At 45.6% G+C, this 18,873-nt stretch overlaps 1 protein-coding gene across 3 annotated transcripts in view; it reads left to right on the top strand.

The window, feature by feature from the left end:
* Positions 1–17,953: 17,953 nt before the first annotated feature.
* The window catches only part of PDCD4 (programmed cell death 4), a 104,533-nt gene continuing 103,613 nt past the window's right edge, over positions 17,954–18,873 (top strand). For all 3 annotated transcript variants that reach the window (XM_030202764.1, XM_030202765.1, XM_030202762.1), the window contains exon 1: positions 17,954–18,719. In XM_030202764.1, the coding sequence (XP_030058624.1) occupies positions 18,677–18,719 (43 nt within the window). In that variant the 5' untranslated portion in view covers positions 17,954–18,676. The remainder of the gene's footprint in view (positions 18,720–18,873) is intronic.

Below are 18,873 nucleotides of genomic sequence, written 5' to 3'. Positions count from 1 at the left end.
CCATATGGGAACAGATTGATGGGAACATTGGACACTAAAGGGTTTTAAACATAACTAAATGGGCTATAAGCCCCTAATGCAGTCCATTGGTTTTCTTATATTTTGCTCTTGTGATGACTTAAACTGTGCCAAAACTGAAAACTCTTATCTCTATCTGGTCAATAATAAAAGAAGCTCATTGTGAACACTATCCACCCTAAAAGGTTGTTTTGTGGCTATACAAACAGCAATAAAACAGCAATAATAACAGACTGGATTACGTCAGAAAACCTTGACCTGCTTTTCATCAATGAAACCTGGATCCATGACCAAAAGGACCCTATAATCCTAGACCTTTGCCCCCCGGGTTACAAAATCACTCACTGGACCAGAAAGGAAAAGAGAGGCGGAGGCATAGCACTGATCCACCGATCACACTTCACTACCATAACCACTGCTGAGTCCATATCACCGCAACTTGAAATCGCCTCCATTAGAATCAACCACACTACTCTGCAGGACCACCTAAACTGTGTCCTGTTTTACAGACCTCCAGGTAACTGGAACGATTGCCAACCACACTTCATGGATTTCATATCAAACACCTGTATTGCCCACCCTAACATACTAGTACTGGGAGACATCAAACTCCACCTAGAAGACCCATACTCTACCAACGCACACAAATGCAAGGAATTCCTCCATTCATGGGACCTCAAATGGCCACACACTCAGGCAATCCATGTCAAAGGGCACACACTCGACCTTATCTCCCACAAACTGTCCTCAGACCAGAACCTAATCATATCAGATATCAAATGGACAAATACAGCATGGTCAAACCACTACAAACTAAACCTATCCCTACTTTGGCCGAAAAAGGGTTCACACCATACACAAGAACGCACAATCTACAACACAAGAGGCCAAATAGACTCGGAAACATTCTGGCAAAAGATGTACAATAATGAATGGACAGCACAAACGGACTCCAAACACTATCTCTCAGACTGGGACATAAGATGTAAAAACATACTAGACGAAATAGCACCCTTACAAACAAGAACCTCACGTAGGCATAACTCGATACCATGGTACAATGAAGAACTGAAAAAATTAAAAACACAAACCAGGAAACTCAAACGAGCATGGAAAAAAAGCAAAAGATACACAAACACTCAATGCATGGAAACAAACTCAAAGAAAATACAAATTCGCAACAAGACAAGCCAAAAGGCTATACTACAAAACCAAAACAGGGCCTGACTACAAAGACATGAAAAAATTATACCAACTCATGAACAAACTACTAGACACCAACATGGTCACCGCTACCAACACAGACATCCCACCGGCAGACAAACTTGCCAAATACTTAAACGAAAAAATTATAAACCTACATAACACGCTACCTCAAAGCATCACTGGCATCGAAAACTTAATTGAATGTCTGGACCCAACCCCTGGTGAATACCCAGCTGACAGACTCTGGTCAAGCTTCACTCCACTCACTGCTAAAACAGTCAACCAAGCGCTTAAGAGGTTCTCTAAGACTCACTATAAATTGGATACCTGCCCCAGCTACCTTTTAAAATCTGCTCCCCACCGCTTCATAGCAGACCTCACATCCCACTTAAACTACATGCTTCAACATGGTCTCTTCTCTAAGGAAAACGGCCACATCCTACTCACCCCAATACCAAAAGATACCAAGAAAAAAACAGACAATATCACCAACTACCGCCCAGTAGCTTCAATCCCATTGGTAGTCAAACTGATGGAAAGCGTGGTAACCAAACAACTCACTGACTACATAAACAAATTCACAATACTACATGAATCACAATCAGGATTCCGCTCCAACCACAGCACTGAAACAGTACTAATTACCCTCTTAGCCAAATTCAAACAAGAAATTGCAACAGGTAAAAGCATACTTCTCCTACAATTCAACATGTCTAGTGCTTTCGGCATGGTGAACCATAACATACTATTAAACATCCTAGAATACTTCGGGATTGATGGAAGTGTACTTAACTGGATCAAGGGCTTCCTAATGACTAGAGCATATCAAGTGAAATCAAAATCGACCATGTCACTACCATGGAAAGCAGACTGCGGAGTACCTCAAGGATCACCACTATCGCCACTCCTTTTCAACCTGATGACCCCACTAGCCAAGTCCCTATCCAACCATGGCCTTAACCCTTTCATATACGCTGACGACGTCACACTGTACATCCTTTACATAAAGGATCTAACAGAAATCGCCAAAGAAATCAAACTCAGCTTGAACATCATGAACTCATGGGCGAACGCATTCCAACTAAAACTGAACACAGAAAATACACAACCTCTCATCCCAATATAACACAATCAAACCCACCAACATAACCACCCCAGACTACACCCTCCCTATCTCAGACAGCCTAGAAATTATCGGAATTACAATCGACCGAAATCTCACACTAGAGAGCCAAGTGAAAGCTACAACAAAGAAAATGTTTCACTCAATGTGGAAGCTCAAGCGAGTGAAACCTTTTTTCCCGAGGGAAATATTTCGCAACTTGCTACAATCCACGGTACTAAGCCATCTAGACTACTGTAATGGAATCTATGCAGGATGTAAAGAACAAATCATAAAGAAACTCCAAACTGCTCAAAACACAGCAGCCAGGCTGTGGAGTGGAGGAGTGGCCTAGTGGTTAGGGTGGTGGACTTTGGTCCTGGGGAACTGAGGAACTGAGTTCAATTCCCCCTTCAGGCACAGGCAGCTCCATGTGACTCTGGGCAAGTCACTTAACCCTCCATTGCCCCATGTAAGCCGCATTGAGCCTGCCATGAGTGGGAAAGCGTGGGGTACAAATGTAACAAAACAAAAATATATATATATATATATATTCGGAAAAACAAGATTCGAAAGCGCCAAACCTCTACGAGAAAAACTACACTGGCTCCCAATCAAAGAACATATTGCGTTCAAAATCTGCACCCTGGTTCATAAAATCATCTATGGCAATGCCCCGGGATACATGACAGACCTCATAGAGCTACCAACCAGAAACACAACCAGATCAACATGAACATACCTACATCTCCACTATCCAAGCTGCAAAGGACTCAAATACAAATCAACCTATGCATCCAGCTTCTCTTACATAAGCAAGCAACTATGGAACGTATTACCAATCGCCGTGAAAACAACATAAGATCACCTAAACTTCCGGAGACTCCTAAAGACTAACCTGTTCGAAAAGGCATACCTGTTAGCATGTGGATAGTGAGCCCTTGTGCCACGACTGAGCACGGTGGTTGAAGAGTAGCGCCGCACTCAGTCTGGCAGTCGGACAACTCCTAGCTTCACCTGGGAAGTGACCGCCGTTCCCCGGGAGTTGAGCCCCCAGGTTCGGGCGGCCACCAGGACTTCGGGAACGAACGGGGTTGGGAAGCCACAGACCTGGCAGGTGGTAGCAGCGGAGATAACCTGGGTAAATCCACGAGTCGGGATAACAGCTGGGAGGTGGTAGTGAAGGTCACTCCAAGGTTCTGGCCTGGAGGCAGGGAAGAGACTGGTTCAGTCCTAGGGTCAGGGCAGGTAGCGATACCACGAGTAGTCCAAGTTCAGTCCAAGGGTCAAGGCAGGCAGCAATACAACGGGTAGCCAAAGTTCAGTCCAAGGGTCAAGGCAGGCAGCAATACAACGGGTAGTCAAGTTCAATCCGGAAGTCAGGTTACACAGGAACGCAGACAGTAGAACACACGATCTCGCGCACCAAACCTCTACAGCAATAGAAGCCGAAGCAAAGATTGAGGTGACTGCAGTCCTTAAATAGTTCCTCCATCAGTAGTAACTCTGAACAGCTGGAGGGAACGATCCAGATTGGTGGCCGCTGAAAAAGGTGGAGCAGCGGCAAAAGGCGGCCAATCTCACACCATCAGGCGCGGCAAAGCAACCGCGTCGGAAGCAAGCCCCACTTCCGAAATGCCAACAGTCCATGTGGCCGGCCACCATGGCCATACAATATGGCCGACCATCGTCAGCATGGTCGGCCTATCATGACCTGTCACCACGATCGGCCTGGCGTGGCCGGCCATCACGACCGGACCGAGCAATGGCATGGCCGGCCATCACGACCGGACCGAGCGAGGTTGCCGCCGGCAGCCTGCATGGCCGGCCACCGTTACCAGGATAGCACTCGGAGGCGAACCAGCCACGCGGGCCGCACTGCAAGTAAGGGACGTAACAATACCCCAATGATCCAACCAAAATGCCTCAACCCAGCAACACAACAATATAAAAGTTCGTACTGGACATAACCCAACTCTCCCTCCTTCTTAAGCCCAATGTGTCTATCACACTGATCATTACTCTGTCATAACCTCACTTTGTATTTGTTTCATACCGGTATTGGCGATTGCCTCTACTGTACTATGGAAGCCATATTGAGCCTGCAAATAGGTGGGAAAATGTGGGATACAAATGTAACAAATAAATAAATAAATAAAATACATGAAGAATTGTGATATTGAATAAATAAGTGCATGTTTGTGTCCCTAGTCATGCATCCAAAGTTTATATAATCCTTTGAAGAAATCCAGTTAATTGTTTCACTTATTAGTGGAATATAAACACAGAGGCATGGTATGGTCGCATTTTCAATATGGTAATATTAGGGCCCAACTAAGGAACAGCTTATTTTGAGTTAGTCTTCAATGGACCAAACTTGCTTTCCTTGTGCCATCACTATGCAGCGGGTAGGCAGTGTCTTAAAAGGTGGAGGATAAAGATTTTTTTAATATATTTATATCACACATTATCTCAAGCAAAGTTGGGTTCAATGTGGCTTACATTTGAAGACACAGTGCGACAGAATAATAGAATTTAATTATATCATAGGAGCAAATAGATGGATATTTCTGAAACATTTAACAAAGTTGAGATCAGCATATATACCCAACTGGGCATTTAAAATCTGTCTTTTAATGATGCCGCAAGTTCAGAAATCATACCCATAAGTATAGACAGTTATTCAAATATCACATATACACACTGCAAAAGTAAACAACAAAGTACATCCAAAACTTTTAATTTTTATTTTCTCATTTCCATCTTCCAGAATTCCAGACAGCAGATATACAGATCAGCAGGACCCAAATCAGTCCAAAACAAGTAAAGTCAGAAACAACATAGTTTATACCTAATTATTCCACCACCCTTAGCATTCACCTTTGGGTTTAAAAAGCAAAACCATGTGCATTAAGAACTGGATAAATGAATAAAATCAAAGTTTAAAGCAAATGCCCTCAACATGTAATACTTGGTAGCAATATTGAAACAGTGATGGAATATAGCAAGCAGCCTGAGACAGCTTTATTTTCCATTGAACATAATTAACTTTGTATAAACTTGGGTGCTAATAGTGTGCTGAACTGCACAATGCTGGCACATTTAGATCAACTCTAAACTTCTGCATGAAGGTAGCTCTGTTCTCATTATCAATATCTGTCTTTTAAATAGTAGTAATAAAAAGAATATCAAGCGCATATACCACTGCAATCCACAAAACAAAAGGAGCAAGTTCCTACATGCCATCTTTTTCTTTTGATGTAAGCACAGGGAAAAAAAAGATTTTAAATGCTCCCAGGTTTCAACCTAATTCATGTTTAACGTGGGATATAAATGTCATAACTAAGGGGTCATTTTACTAAGGTGCACCGAAAAATGGGCTGAGCTAGTGTAGGCATGTGATTTGGGCACGCGCAGATCCATTTTTCAGCGCGCCTGTAAAAAAGGCCTTTTTTTAAATTTTTGCCAAAATGGATGTGTGGCAAAATAAAAATTGGTGCACATCCACTTTCGTTCTGAGACCTTACCGCCAGCCATTGAATTGTCTACACCCGTAGAATGATGATTACCGCCTGGTTTTTGCTGCGTGCCAGAAAATAAAAATTATTTGTCGGTGCACGTAAAAAATGAAATTACCACAAGGGCTACGCAGTAGCCGGGTGGTAACTCGAAACTGATGCACTTTGGGCGCACTTAGGCGCCTACACGGCTTAATAATAGGGTTCCTAAGTGAATAAATAAATTGATAGATAGAAACTCTGAATGTTGAGCACCTGATTCTCATAACATGATGTCTGTTTTAGTGGCCCTTTACCAGGAGAAAGAAATCTCTGCATGAATATAACAGTGCTAGGATGTCCCTATAACCAGCCCCTCCAAATGATACACTGATTATGATTTATAATAAAATTACTACCATATGAAAAATTATTCCATTATTAATACTTCTTCTGTGCATATTTCAAGCCTGCATGTTTGAAAGCATAAGTGAGATTAAATAAAAATGCTACCAACAATAAAGAATGAGAACATAGGTGCATCAGCTCATAAATTTGCTTGCTTTGTTTTGAGTGTATGGTAATGACGGCCGTGTGGGTAATGGGAAATAGAGATTAACTTAATTGGCCGCAATGTTTTGACATCACTTCGTCTCCTGTTTTATCAAACCTCCTTGGATCCAGTAGTTGCCGCTATCTTGGAAAACAGGCATGACTATGACTACACTGCCTGTCACCAAAAGGGGTGGGGCTTGGGGCAGGGCTATGCAAAAAGAGTGGGTTTGGGGCAGGGTTATGCAAATAAGGTGGGGTTAGGGTGGATTATGCAAAAGAGGTGGGGCATGGGCAGGGCTGTGACATCATTTTCAGTGATGTAAACAAAGAGGCAGAGTGTGGAATGGGCAGGGTATGGGTGGAGAGTGGGCATGGCCTGGGCAGATTCTCAATTCTGATTGGCTGATGTGACTAGAAGTGGACATGGTCACCTGTTAAAATCAATTAATGGGTGAAAAATGCTAGTGAAGGAGTAGCCTAGTGGTTAGTGCAGTAGACTTTGATCCTGGGGAACTGAGTTTGATTCCCACTGCAGCTCCTTGTGACCCTGGGCAAGCCACTTAATTCTCCATTGCCCCTGGTACAAAATAAGTACCTGAATATATGTAAACCGCTTTGAATGTAGTTGCAAAAACCTCAGAAAGGCAATGTATCAAATCCCATTTCCCTTTCCCTAGTGAGGGTAACTGGGTGTGGGTGGAGAGTGGGCATGACCAGGACAGATCCTCTTGGCTGATGTGACTGGAAGTGGGCATAGTCATCTATGAAAATCAATTAATGGGTGACAAATGCTAGTGAGGGTAATTACTTTATGTTAGTGTGTGGGGAAGCACACTTTTTTTCAATACCATTTTTGATATTTTTGACTGCTAGAAATTCTGCCCCACAGTAGTTCTTTTTTGCCTTTCTTGCTCCCCCCCCCCCCCCCCCCCTCCCCATTTTGTGGTCAAATTGTTTATTGTGAGTTATCTTAATACAGTGAAGGATAATTGAAACAAGTACATGTCTTGGATACAAACTGATAAGGAGCAAACATTGTCCCAATAGCGAAGGAGTTTGCACGTTGCTTTGAACCCCACGTGAACCGCGCTCCAACCCCGCCCCCCTGTCAGCCTCCGAACGCGCTCCGCCGCGTCACGCTCGCACTCAAGACAGAGCTGCAGCCTATACTACATACATGTATCCCGTCATAGCGGCGCCTGCCCCACGACAGGGCAGCACCCTCCTCCTGCCACTTCCGCTCGCTAGTCTTTAACCAACCTGTCCTAGATTAAACCCTCCTTGTTCTATTGTTGCAGGAATTGAGATAGGAATTTGTGATGCTTCAGGAGTCAGACAGCACACACCAGTATGAGAGAGAAATCTTCTTTATTTGCCAGCAAACAAAGCAAGACATCAGTTCTAGCTCTCTTCTCTTTCTCTCAGCTCTTTGTGTCTTTCTCTCAGCTCTCTGTGTCTTTCTCTCAGCTGCTTCTCTTCTTATGCTGTCTTCTCCTTCTTCTGTCTGTTCCTTCTGTCCTTCTCTTTCTTCTGAGCTCCTTCTGACGTAAACTGCTTCTGCTCCTACTTAAATAGGGTCCTAAGCCCTCCTCCTAGCCTAGCCCCCTTTACTCCCAATTGGTTAAGAAATTAGATTGGCTACCTTGCCTCAACCAATCATTACTTTTGAAATATCAGTTACATAGGTTCCAGACATCCTAAACTGACCTCTGACCTGGGGCCCCTCATGCCAGACATTTGGTCTCCAGTCTCTTACATGTTATTATGATTGATTTCTCATATTCCTAGTACTAACTGCTAACTAAACTCTGGCATTCATTAAAGAGGTCAAAAGCCAATCTTAATTAATAGCATACATATCAGGTTATTACTTCCAAGACCATTCCTGCATTTTACCTATAATTAATCAAGGAGAAGAGAGCTGACTAGTTCTGACCTTTTTCACCTCTCAGCTTATACATTGAACCAGCCAGTACTATGGCTAAGTCAAACCACATGTTGATCTCCTCAACTGCAGTCTTAAACAGCAGACAAAGGATCATTTTAAAAGTAACACAGAGTTGAACAAACATAATAAAACATATTCTAAAATACACAGAATCAATATTCCTTATAAGCAAGAACTTCTAAATACTAATCTATTGCCTCTCTCTAAATAGTATTTTCTATCTTGTAAACTACAATATATCTAGCTCATTCCTTTGTTCAGTCATAATAGTTTACAGCTGTGCCAGCTAGCATTGGCAATTCACAAGGGACAGAGTTGCATTTCTCACTGACCTTTCCTAACCTTAGCTCGGCAGCTAGACATTGAAATAATATGAAACATCTGGCATACCTTCACTTCAGTTGCAAAGTAAAAAGCTGATTTTGAAATAGGAATTCAAACACCACTTTTAAACCCCAGATTTTAACAGTTAATATCACTTCTTATATATATAATTTCTTTGTCCACTGCCTCATTCCCCCCTTTGAGACTAAAATCAGCTTATGCAGAGATAAGTCTCACATCTCAAATTCTGGAGACTATAGTGATCCTAACTAGGAATAGACTTGTGAATTACCATTACCCTACTTGTTAAGGTCCGACGGCATACTGCCGAAGCACATGAGGCCAAGAAACAAAACAACAACCCTGCTAAAACTAAGACTATTAGGGAAATGAACAAGGGACGTATCCAGGAGGTCAATGACCACCACCAGGAGGTAAGGTCTAATCCTCCTCGGTAATCCTCCACATTAAGGCTGGCCAACTGTAGGACTTTATCCATGGCATGCCTAACTACATGCGTCCTATTTATGACAATAGTACAGCACTCTGAAGAATTTAACACTGTGCAGAGACCACCCTGGGCTGCAAAGAGATAATCAAGACCCATACGGTTATACCGAGAAACTATACTTAATTCATTAATTTGATCCTGCAATGCATTGACTACCACGTTCAGCTCATGAACTAAAACATGGAGTAGGGATTGAAGTCTCCGGGTAGCCATACCTAGTTCAGTAATACCCGCTACCGGGCCCCCAATTGGAATCCAGGCCGTGGCAGAAAGGGCTACAAGTCTCTTTTTAGTCAGAGGATAAGTAGAATTAATATACTGGAGGGCTAATTCAATCGCCTCATCCTCTGTGGCAACGGAGGAGGGTAAGGACAAAGCCTCTCGCTTAGAGCGGTGCGGGGATAGCGGCTTAAGAGGAATAACTTTAGGAAAATAATTCAAGGTTACCAATACACAAAAATCATATGTGGAGGGAAGAATCATGTGGAGGACATTATCACAGAGCCAGTAATGACCAAGGAGAGGGCGACGAAAGTTCCCAATAAATGTAGGCACAGGATGGAGATTAGGATGCCCATAATGCGAGCCCCTATCCCAGGGGGAACGAAGAAGAAATGGAGACTTTGCACACCATAGGTGCCAATCCCCAATTGTAACAGACCGCTCATATGATGCAACCCCTTCATCCCCCGGGGACTTATGAAAGTAGAAAATAGGATGGGACACTATAGTCTTCTCAGTAGTATAGTTAGGAGCCAGATAATCATCTTGGTCATAATCTACAGGTATGGTAGTAGGGCACATAGGAGTACCTGGAGAAACTACCCACACAGGTTCCTCCTTCTCTAGGAGAACATTAGTATAGTTACAGGGAATGGGAAGAACAGTTGAGATGCTTCTTGTTAAACAAAACACTCCAGAAGCTGGATAGGGAGACGTAAAAACTGGCCTTAGAGAAGAGTCAGAGGGGGAAGTAGCATTATAAAAGGACCACCAAGTATAATCCTGGCTCCAAGGGCCTGAACTCGAAAAGTAGGGAGGTATAAGAGCTGGGAGTTGCACAGGGACAGGAACAGCTGGGACATCTGTGGTATAAGGAGAAAATCGGGAACACACAATACAAGGGGAAGTAATCTTTGCCTGGCTAATTAGTTCCTGGACTGAGTGTAACCAAAGGTTGGAGCGAGTTGGGGTATTAGGAACAAGGAGGCAAGGAGTAGAAAACAACAAAAGCATCCAAACTACTAACATTTTCTTTCTTCCTAATCTAAAACAAATACAGCAAACTAATTAAGCAATAATATTTCAACAGTCTGTGCTAATCACAGATTACTCTAATATAGTGTTCTCAGTCTTTGAGTTCTTATACCAGTTGGGATAGACCCTCAACTGACAAGGATCAAGCTTTCAAATTCCAAGAAAGCCAGAATCAGGCAAGAAAGAGTCTCAGTGTGAAGCCGAAGTTCAGCCGCTCCTGCAGTATGCAGTTGACCCTTCTTTTCAGCTAGTAGATTCTTTGGTTCGGGTCAGGCGCAACTTCAATGGCTCCGCTGGATCACTTTCTGCTCTCCACTGTTTAGGCTCCGTCTGATCCGTGCTGGGCTCAGTCTGATCAGCAGACTTAATTCGAGACCAATGGACCCATGGAGTAATCCCTGCGACCTTCACAGCTGTAGGGGTAGAAAGCAAAACAGTAAAAGGTCCTTTCCATCGGGGCCCCAAAGGCTGGAGCTTCCAGTCTTTCACCCAAACTCTATCCCCTGGCAGGAAGGAATGTACCTGAGCCTGGAAGGGGACAGGGTTTATTTCTCTCACATAAGACTGAAGCTCAGAAATTATCTTACCCAAGAGGGCTACCTGTTCCTGCACCTGGGCAGACCCTAAAATCCCTATGTCTCCCTTAATTCCCTGTAAAATGGCTGGGGGCTTCCCATACACAATTTCAAAGGGAGAGAGGGCTGTTCCTTTAGTTGGGGTACATCGGAGGCGGAAGAGGGCTAGTGGCAGTGCCTGTGGCCATTTCAGTTGGGTTTCCTGACAAATCTTTGCTAGGCTATTTTTCAAGGTTCTGTTTGCTCGCTCAACCTGCCCTGAACTCTGGGGACGATAGGCACAATGCAATTTCCAGGTAATGCGCAATGCGCGGGACAGGGCCTGAAGTGTAGCTTCAACAAAGGCGGGACCATTATCTGAACCTATGGCAAGGGGCAGTCCATACCTGGGGATGACATCCCTAAGGAGGGCTCGAGCTACTTCTGTGGCTTTCTCAGTAACTGTAGGATATGCTTCCACCCACCCAGAAAAGGTACAGACCATGACTAAGAGGTATCGGAACCTACCGCTCTTGGGCATTTCTGTGAAGTCTATAACTAGGGACTCAAAGGGTGTTAGACCTCTAGACTGAACTCCTGGTGGAATACGGGGTCCCTGACGAGCATTATTCTGGGCACAGAGAGTACATCGGGCAGAGGCAGTGGCAACCAGACTATCCAATCCTTCCAGCACCACTACTCGACTGAGTAGACGGGCTAGTGCTGTTTTCCCTAAGTGTGATAGGTCATGAGCTTGAGACACTACAGGCCAAGCTAGGTGGCGTGGCACCAGAACTCTGGTATCAGGGAGATGTAACCAGCCATCAGGTCTCCTTACTGCACCTTCTTCTTGAGCCCATTTCTCTTCCACTTGGGTATACATAGGTGTCCATTCTTGCAATCGAATTTGGAACAGGGGGGTCACAATACTTGCTGGGGGTCCTCGAGCAGCTTCCTTGGCCACCCGATCAGCATGGCGATTCCCTCGGGCCACTGGAGTATCTATTCTTTGGTGTCCCCTGCAATGAATGACAGCTACCTTCTTAGGGGCCCACACAGCCTCTAGCAGCTGAAGTATTTCGGGTCCATACTTAACAGGTTGGCCTGCAGCATTTATGAGTCCCTTTTCCTTATACAAAGCTCCATGAGCATGTAGGGTTGTGAAAGCATACTTAGAATCAGTATAAATGTTGGTCACCAGTCCTGCTGCTAGCTCCAGAGCTCGTATGAGGGCCACAAGTTCTGCTTTCTGGGCTGAAGTTCCTTGGGGCAGGGCTCTTGCTTCTATCACCTTGTCCTCTGTCACCACAGCATAGCCTGCCAATCGCTTGGAGTTCTCCACATAACTGCTTCCATCTGTGAAATAAATTACATCTGGGTCCCTCCATGGAACATCTTTAAGATCTGGTCGACTGGAGTACACTTCATCCATAGTTTGGATACAGTCATGATCCGGTGGTCCCTCAGATGCTGGCAAAAGAGTAGCAGGATTGAATGTAGCCACTGTTTCCAGGTGTATCCGTGGATTCTCACACAAACTGGCTTGGTACTTAACCATGCGGTTATTTGTAAACCAGTGGTTGCCCTTATACTCCATGAGGGTAAGAACTGCGTGGGGGACTTTAACAACCAGTTCTTGCCCCAAGGTCAACTTATCAGCTTCCTGGACCAGTAAGGCTGTTGCTGCAATGGCCCTCATGCAGGCTGGCCATCCTTTAGCCACTCCATCCAGCTGTTTAGACAGGTATGCAACAGGCCTCTGCCAGGATCCCATCATCTGGGTCAGCACACCCAGAGCAACCCCCTGTCGCTCATGGACATACAGTGAGAAAGGTTTCTCCACATCAGGAAGGCCTAACGCAGGGGCTTGGAGTAGGGCTTTCTTTATGGCAATGAAGGATTGTTGAGCAGTAGGTCCCCATTCAAATGGTTCCTTTTCACCCCCCTTTGTGGCTTGGTAAAGGGGTTTCGCCATCAATGCAAAATTTGGAATCCAAATTCTGCAGAATCCGGCTGCTCCCAGAAATTCCCTAACTTCCCTTCTGGACTTGGGTTGGGGAATTGCAGCTACCGCTTGCTTCCTACTAGCATCCAGTCTCCGACTTCCCTGGGAAATACAGAAGCCCAGATACTTCACTTCTGACTGACAGAGTTGGGCCTTTGAGCGTGAGACCTTATAGCCTGCATCCAAGAGTAGCTCCAGCAATTCTCTAGTAGCCTCAAAACACTCTTCCTGGGTCACTGCTGCAATCAGGAGGTCATCTACATACTGGAGTAAAACTCGCCTGGAAGGCTCAGATTTAAAAGTCTTAAGGTCTTGTCCTAGGGCTGTCCCAAAAATGGTGGGGGAATTCTTGAACCCCTGTGGCAGGCGGGTCCATGTATACTGAAGCTTCCTTCCTGTTACTGGGTTTTCCCATTGAAAGGCAAAAAGCAATTGACTGGCGGGGGCCACCCGAATACAAAAGAAGGCATCTTTTAGGTCTAGTGTCGTGAAATGGGTAGCTCCAGAAGGTATCAATCCTAGCAGGACATATGGATTAGGCACTACAGGGTGTAATGAGATAGTGGATTTGTTGACCACTCGTAAGTCTTGGACTGGCCGGTAGTCCTCAGTCCCTGGCTTTTGAACTGGCAATAGTGGCGTATTCCATGGAGACTGGCAAGGTCGAATAATTCCATGGGATAACAGACGATTCAAATGTGCTTGAATCCCTTCCAGAGCCTTTCTGGGAATTGGGTATTGGCGAAGATGGATTGGCCGGGCACTTGGAAGTAAATCTACATGTACAGGAGGAATATTTCGGGCCAACCCTGGGGGATTATCTTCTGCCCATACCCCACTGACCTGAAAGCTGTCTGCCAGGGGTAGGTCAACTTGGCCATGCGACTGATGCAGCCGCCATTCTTCTTCAAGAGGGCAGCAGAAACTCAATATACCCTTAGGGCTGGATGTTGGGGGCCGAAAGGAGACTGAAGTCTGGCCATCAGAGTCAAAAGAAATTTGGGCCCTAAGCTTGGACAGCAGGTCTCGACCTAACAAAGGGATTGGACAGTCTGGCATATACAAGAATTCATGAGTGACTATGTGTGAGCCTAATTGGCATCTACGGGTTGTCAGAAAGGGCCTCCGGTTCTGCACCCCCGTGGCTCCCACCACTCGGACAGTTTTTCCAGACACAGGCGCTAATCGCTCCGTCACAACAGAATGTTCAGCTCCTGTATCAATCATGAATGGAATTGAGCGGCTCCCTATAGTTAGCTTGACCATAGGTTCCTGGGAGCCCAGTTTGTAGGAACCCGGTCTGTCCTATTCGTCCCATTCTGCCATCTCGGCTATCCCGATGATGTCAGATTCAGGAGGCTCATATCTTCCCTCTCGAACTCGGCCTCGGCTTCCTCGATCTCCTGGTCCCCTTCTCAGTCCCTGGCGCCTCTGGGGGCATTCATCTTTCCAGTGCCCTCTTTCCTTACAATAGGCACACTGGTCCCTCTCCAATCTTGGTCTGGGATTCTCCCCCCTTGGCCGGGATTGATTGAAGGAATCTCGGGCCCTGGCTGGTGGTCCGGGGTCCCACTTTGGCTTCCCATTAGCTAGAAGTCGACCTCGGTTAAGGGTGGAATTAGTAATGGCTGCCGCTAAAAGGTCGGCCTTCTTCTGCATCTTCCGGTCAGCCTCTCGGCGCACCTCCTGATCTCTATTAATGAAAACCTTGGTTGCGATCTCAATTAGCTGGGTGGTATTCATCCCTGCGAATCCCTCCTGACGCTGCAACTTCTTCCGGATATCTGGCATACTCTGGGCCACCAATGCACTATTCACCATTCTCTGGTTTTCTTGGGCTTCAGGGTCAAATGGGGTGTATGTTCTGTAGGCTTCAATTAGTCGCTCTAAAAAGGCCCCAGGGGATTCAGTTGCCCCTTGGAGAATTTCAGAGACCTTTGCCAGATTAATGGGCCTCTTTATGCCTTTCCTCATACCTTCCAGTAAGTCCCGGCAATAGCCAGACAACAGTTCATAGTGCTGCCCATCATTTGGATCCCAAGCTGGAGCTGCGCGAGGAAACCGAGCTCTAACCCACCCCTCTAGGTCCGGTGTCCTCTCGGGAGCACGCTCTCGCGTGATGGCCTCAGCATTTTGCAAAATCTTCCGCCTCTCCTCAGTTGTGAAGAGGGTCAGGAGAAGTTGTTGACAATCAGTCCAGGTTGGGTTATGGGTGGCCATAATGCTAGTCACTAGGTCCACCACTGCCTGAGGCTTTTCAGTATAAGAGGGGTAATGCGTCTTCCAATTCAGGAGATCAGTGGTTGTGAAGGGTACATACTGATAGGCCTGTGCCTGTATAACCTGACCCTGATTATTAGGATCCGGTCGAGTGGTAGTTACCTGACGAAGTGGCAGAACTCTCGAGGAGGTGGGAATGGAATCTGAGGTAGAGCTAGGAGCTACCCTCCTATCATGCTCAAAGGTAATTGCAGCGGGTCTAACCCATTCAATGGAGGTGTGTTGAACCCCTGAGGGATGGGGAGGGGTACTCATAGACTGAGAGGTGGTCACAGGTGATTCAGTCCATTGAAAGGGATGCCGGGCCCCTAATGAGTGGGTAGGGGTACTAGAGGGAGAGGCTGGGCTGTCAGGAGTTGAGGAGTCAGGGAGTGGAGCCCAAAGTGGGTCTACAGAGGTTAACAGGGGAGGATGTGGCACAGAAGGGTAGAGGCCAGGTGAAAAGTCCAACCTAGGGTGTGGCAGGTTTGGCACAGGAGGGGAAGAACTATCCGGAGAAGCCTGTGCTGGAGAGGCTTGGGCTGGGCGGCGTGGATCTCTGGGGGTGGCACGGAACCCCAACAATGGGCCATAAGGTGGTGGCTCAAGGTCTGAGGGGTCATCAGAGAGTATGGGTTTCTCGGACAGGGTAGGGGCGGAAGCCACCGATTGGGTGGTAAGCTTCCTGGGGCTCTTTCCCTCTTCTAGTTTAGATTTTCTAATCTTTCTTTGAACACGACCTAACATGAATTTTACTGGGGATCCCATATAAGTTTTCAACCACGAGGGAGGGTCAGTCACAAGGCTGTCCCAGGAATCTATATAAGGGAGTTGTTCAGAATATTCTGATTCTCCTACAACTATGCTGTAGACCTTCCGGATTACTTCAATATCTAAGCTGCCACTAGGGGGCCACCCCACTCCCATAGATGGCCACTCAACTTCACACAAGGTTCTTAAAGTACCTGAGCTTAAAGTCTGTCCATAGTCATTAATTAAAAAACCTTTTTTAAAATTTCTAAGCATACAATCTAGGGGGGTAACAATTTGTCTAGATGATGTCCCACCCATAATGCTTACAGTTACAACACACAAAAAGGGAGGGAATTTTTGAGAATGCAGTAAGGGGTCTGCACTCTCGAGACACTAGGTAGACAGACAACAATCGCTTCCTTCCGTTGCTGACCAATTGAACTCGCGTTAATTGGAAATGCAGCTATAAGAAGTCCGCACTCAGTTAATCATTCACGCATCACACATTCCATACAGAAAATCCCACCCAACAATTTCAGATTTCTCAGATACAGATAAGCTCAAGCGTTTTCGCTTCTAGTCCCCGCGACTAGAAGGTACTAGGGCCTTTGCTGAGAATTGATCAGATTCTCCTTCCCTCCTTCTTGAGGGGCTGGTTTACAATTTCCTAGCTAGGATTACAATACAAAATACAGAATACAAAATACATACCCGGCGAATGTTCTCCAGTCAGTTGGGTGCTGGGATTAATGCAGGATTCATGATCCCACCGCTGCCACCAAGAATTGTTGCAGGAATTGAGATAGGAATTTGTGATGCTTCAGGAGTCAGACAGCACACACCAGTATGAGAGAGAAATCTTCTTTATTTGCCAGCAAACAAAGCAAGACATCAGTTCTAGCTCTCTTCTCTTTCTCTCAGCTCTTTGTGTCTTTCTCTCAGCTCTCTGTGTCTTTCTCTCAGCTGCTTCTCTTCTTATGCTGTCTTCTCCTTCTTCTGTCTGTTCCTTCTGTCCTTCTCTTTCTTCTGAGCTCCTTCTGACGTAAACTGCTTCTGCTCCTACTTAAATAGGGTCCTAAGCCCTCCTCCTAGCCTAGCCCCCTTTACTCCCAATTGGTTAAGAAATTAGATTGGCTACCTTGCCTCAACCAATCATTACTTTTGAAATATCAGTTACATAGGTTCCAGACATCCTAAACTGACCTCTGACCTGGGGCCCCTCATGCCAGACATTTGGTCTCCAGTCTCTTACATGTTATTATGATTGATTTCTCATATTCCTAGTACTAACTGCTAACTAAACTCTGGCATTCATTAAAGAGGTCAAAAGCCAATCTTAATTAATAGCATACATATCAGGTTATTACTTCCAAGACCATTCCTGCATTTTACCTATAATTAATCAAGGAGAAGAGAGCTGACTAGTTCTGACCTTTTTCACCTCTCAGCTTATACATTGAACCAGCCAGTACTATGGCTAAGTCAAACCACATGTTGATCTCCTCAACTGCAGTCTTAAACAGCAGACAAAGGATCATTTTAAAAGTAACACAGAGTTGAACAAACATAATAAAACATATTCTAAAATACACAGAATCAATATTCCTTATAAGCAAGAACTTCTAAATACTAATCTATTGCCTCTCTCTAAATAGTATTTTCTATCTTGTAAACTACAATATATCTAGCTCATTCCTTTGTTCAGTCATAATAGTTTACAGCTGTGCCAGCTAGCATTGGCAATTCACAAGGGACAGAGTTGCATTTCTCACTGACCTTTCCTAACCTTAGCTCGGCAGCTAGACATTGAAATAATATGAAACATCTGGCATACCTTCACTTCAGTTGCAAAGTAAAAAGCTGATTTTGAAATAGGAATTCAAACACCACTTTTAAACCCCAGATTTTAACAGTTAATATCACTTCTTATATATATAATTTCTTTGTCCACTGCCTCACTATGCCCCTTACGGGTTACGTTACGCCCACCTTCGGCCCTCCTCCTCCCTGCCCCTTCGCCGTTTCTCAGTCAATCGGCGCGGAGCGGGAGCTCGGTGCGGCACGCGACGCTGTTACTGGGTGGAAAGCGAAACGAAAACAAACAGAGCAGCAGGCAGGCGAGTCGGACGCGTGCCAGGCGGGAGAGGAGAAGAGGGGGCGGGGCGGGGAAGAAGGGGGGCACAGAGTGACCCTCACAGGTAAACTGTTTCGCGAGCGGGGTTGCGCAGCACCTCGCGCGCCCGGGGCGGCACCAAACGTCGTGTCCTCCTAGCCAGAGCGCCCCTCCCCCTCCAAAACGAAGGTCATCAAAGTGACAGGAACCACCCACCCCCGTCCCCGCGGCTCTGAGGTAAAGCGGGAGGAAGCTTGAACGTAAACAGCGATTCGGTTATTCGCGCTCCTCCTCCTCCTCCTCAGTGCTGCTGCTTTGCCAGCTTTTAACGGCCTCTCACGGGTTGGGGAAAGTTCTCTTTAGCGGGTGGCTCCCGGTCCTTTCAACCGGGGTTACAGTCACGGGAGTCCTTAATCCACCTCCCAAGTCCAACTTTCAGCTTTTTGTCACTCTATATTTCTTTTTTTTTCATTTTCAGGCCAGAGTGGGAGAAAGAAGGTTTGTGTAAAAAAAAAAAAGAGGTTTTTTTTTTTTTTGTAATATATCTGCGGCCCTTCTCACCTCACTGGAAGTAATGGAAATAGAGTATGCAAGCGGGTTCCCTAGTAGTCCCGTAGGTGAGTGCCTCTTACTATTGACACGTAATTTGGGGGGGGGGGGGGGGGGGGGGGGCAGGTGGTCAGATCTAATGTGTTTCACGTTTTTTTCATTAGCATATCGGAGTTGCTATAACGCCGTTTGAAATTCTGCTCGTATATAGTTATAAGATTT

This window comes from Microcaecilia unicolor, chromosome 5, assembly GCF_901765095.1.
Source record: "Microcaecilia unicolor chromosome 5, aMicUni1.1, whole genome shotgun sequence".
Taxonomy (NCBI): domain Eukaryota; kingdom Metazoa; phylum Chordata; class Amphibia; order Gymnophiona; family Siphonopidae; genus Microcaecilia; species Microcaecilia unicolor.
The sequence above is the reverse complement of the archived record's forward strand: the minus strand, read 5'-3'. Positions and strand labels throughout refer to the sequence as shown.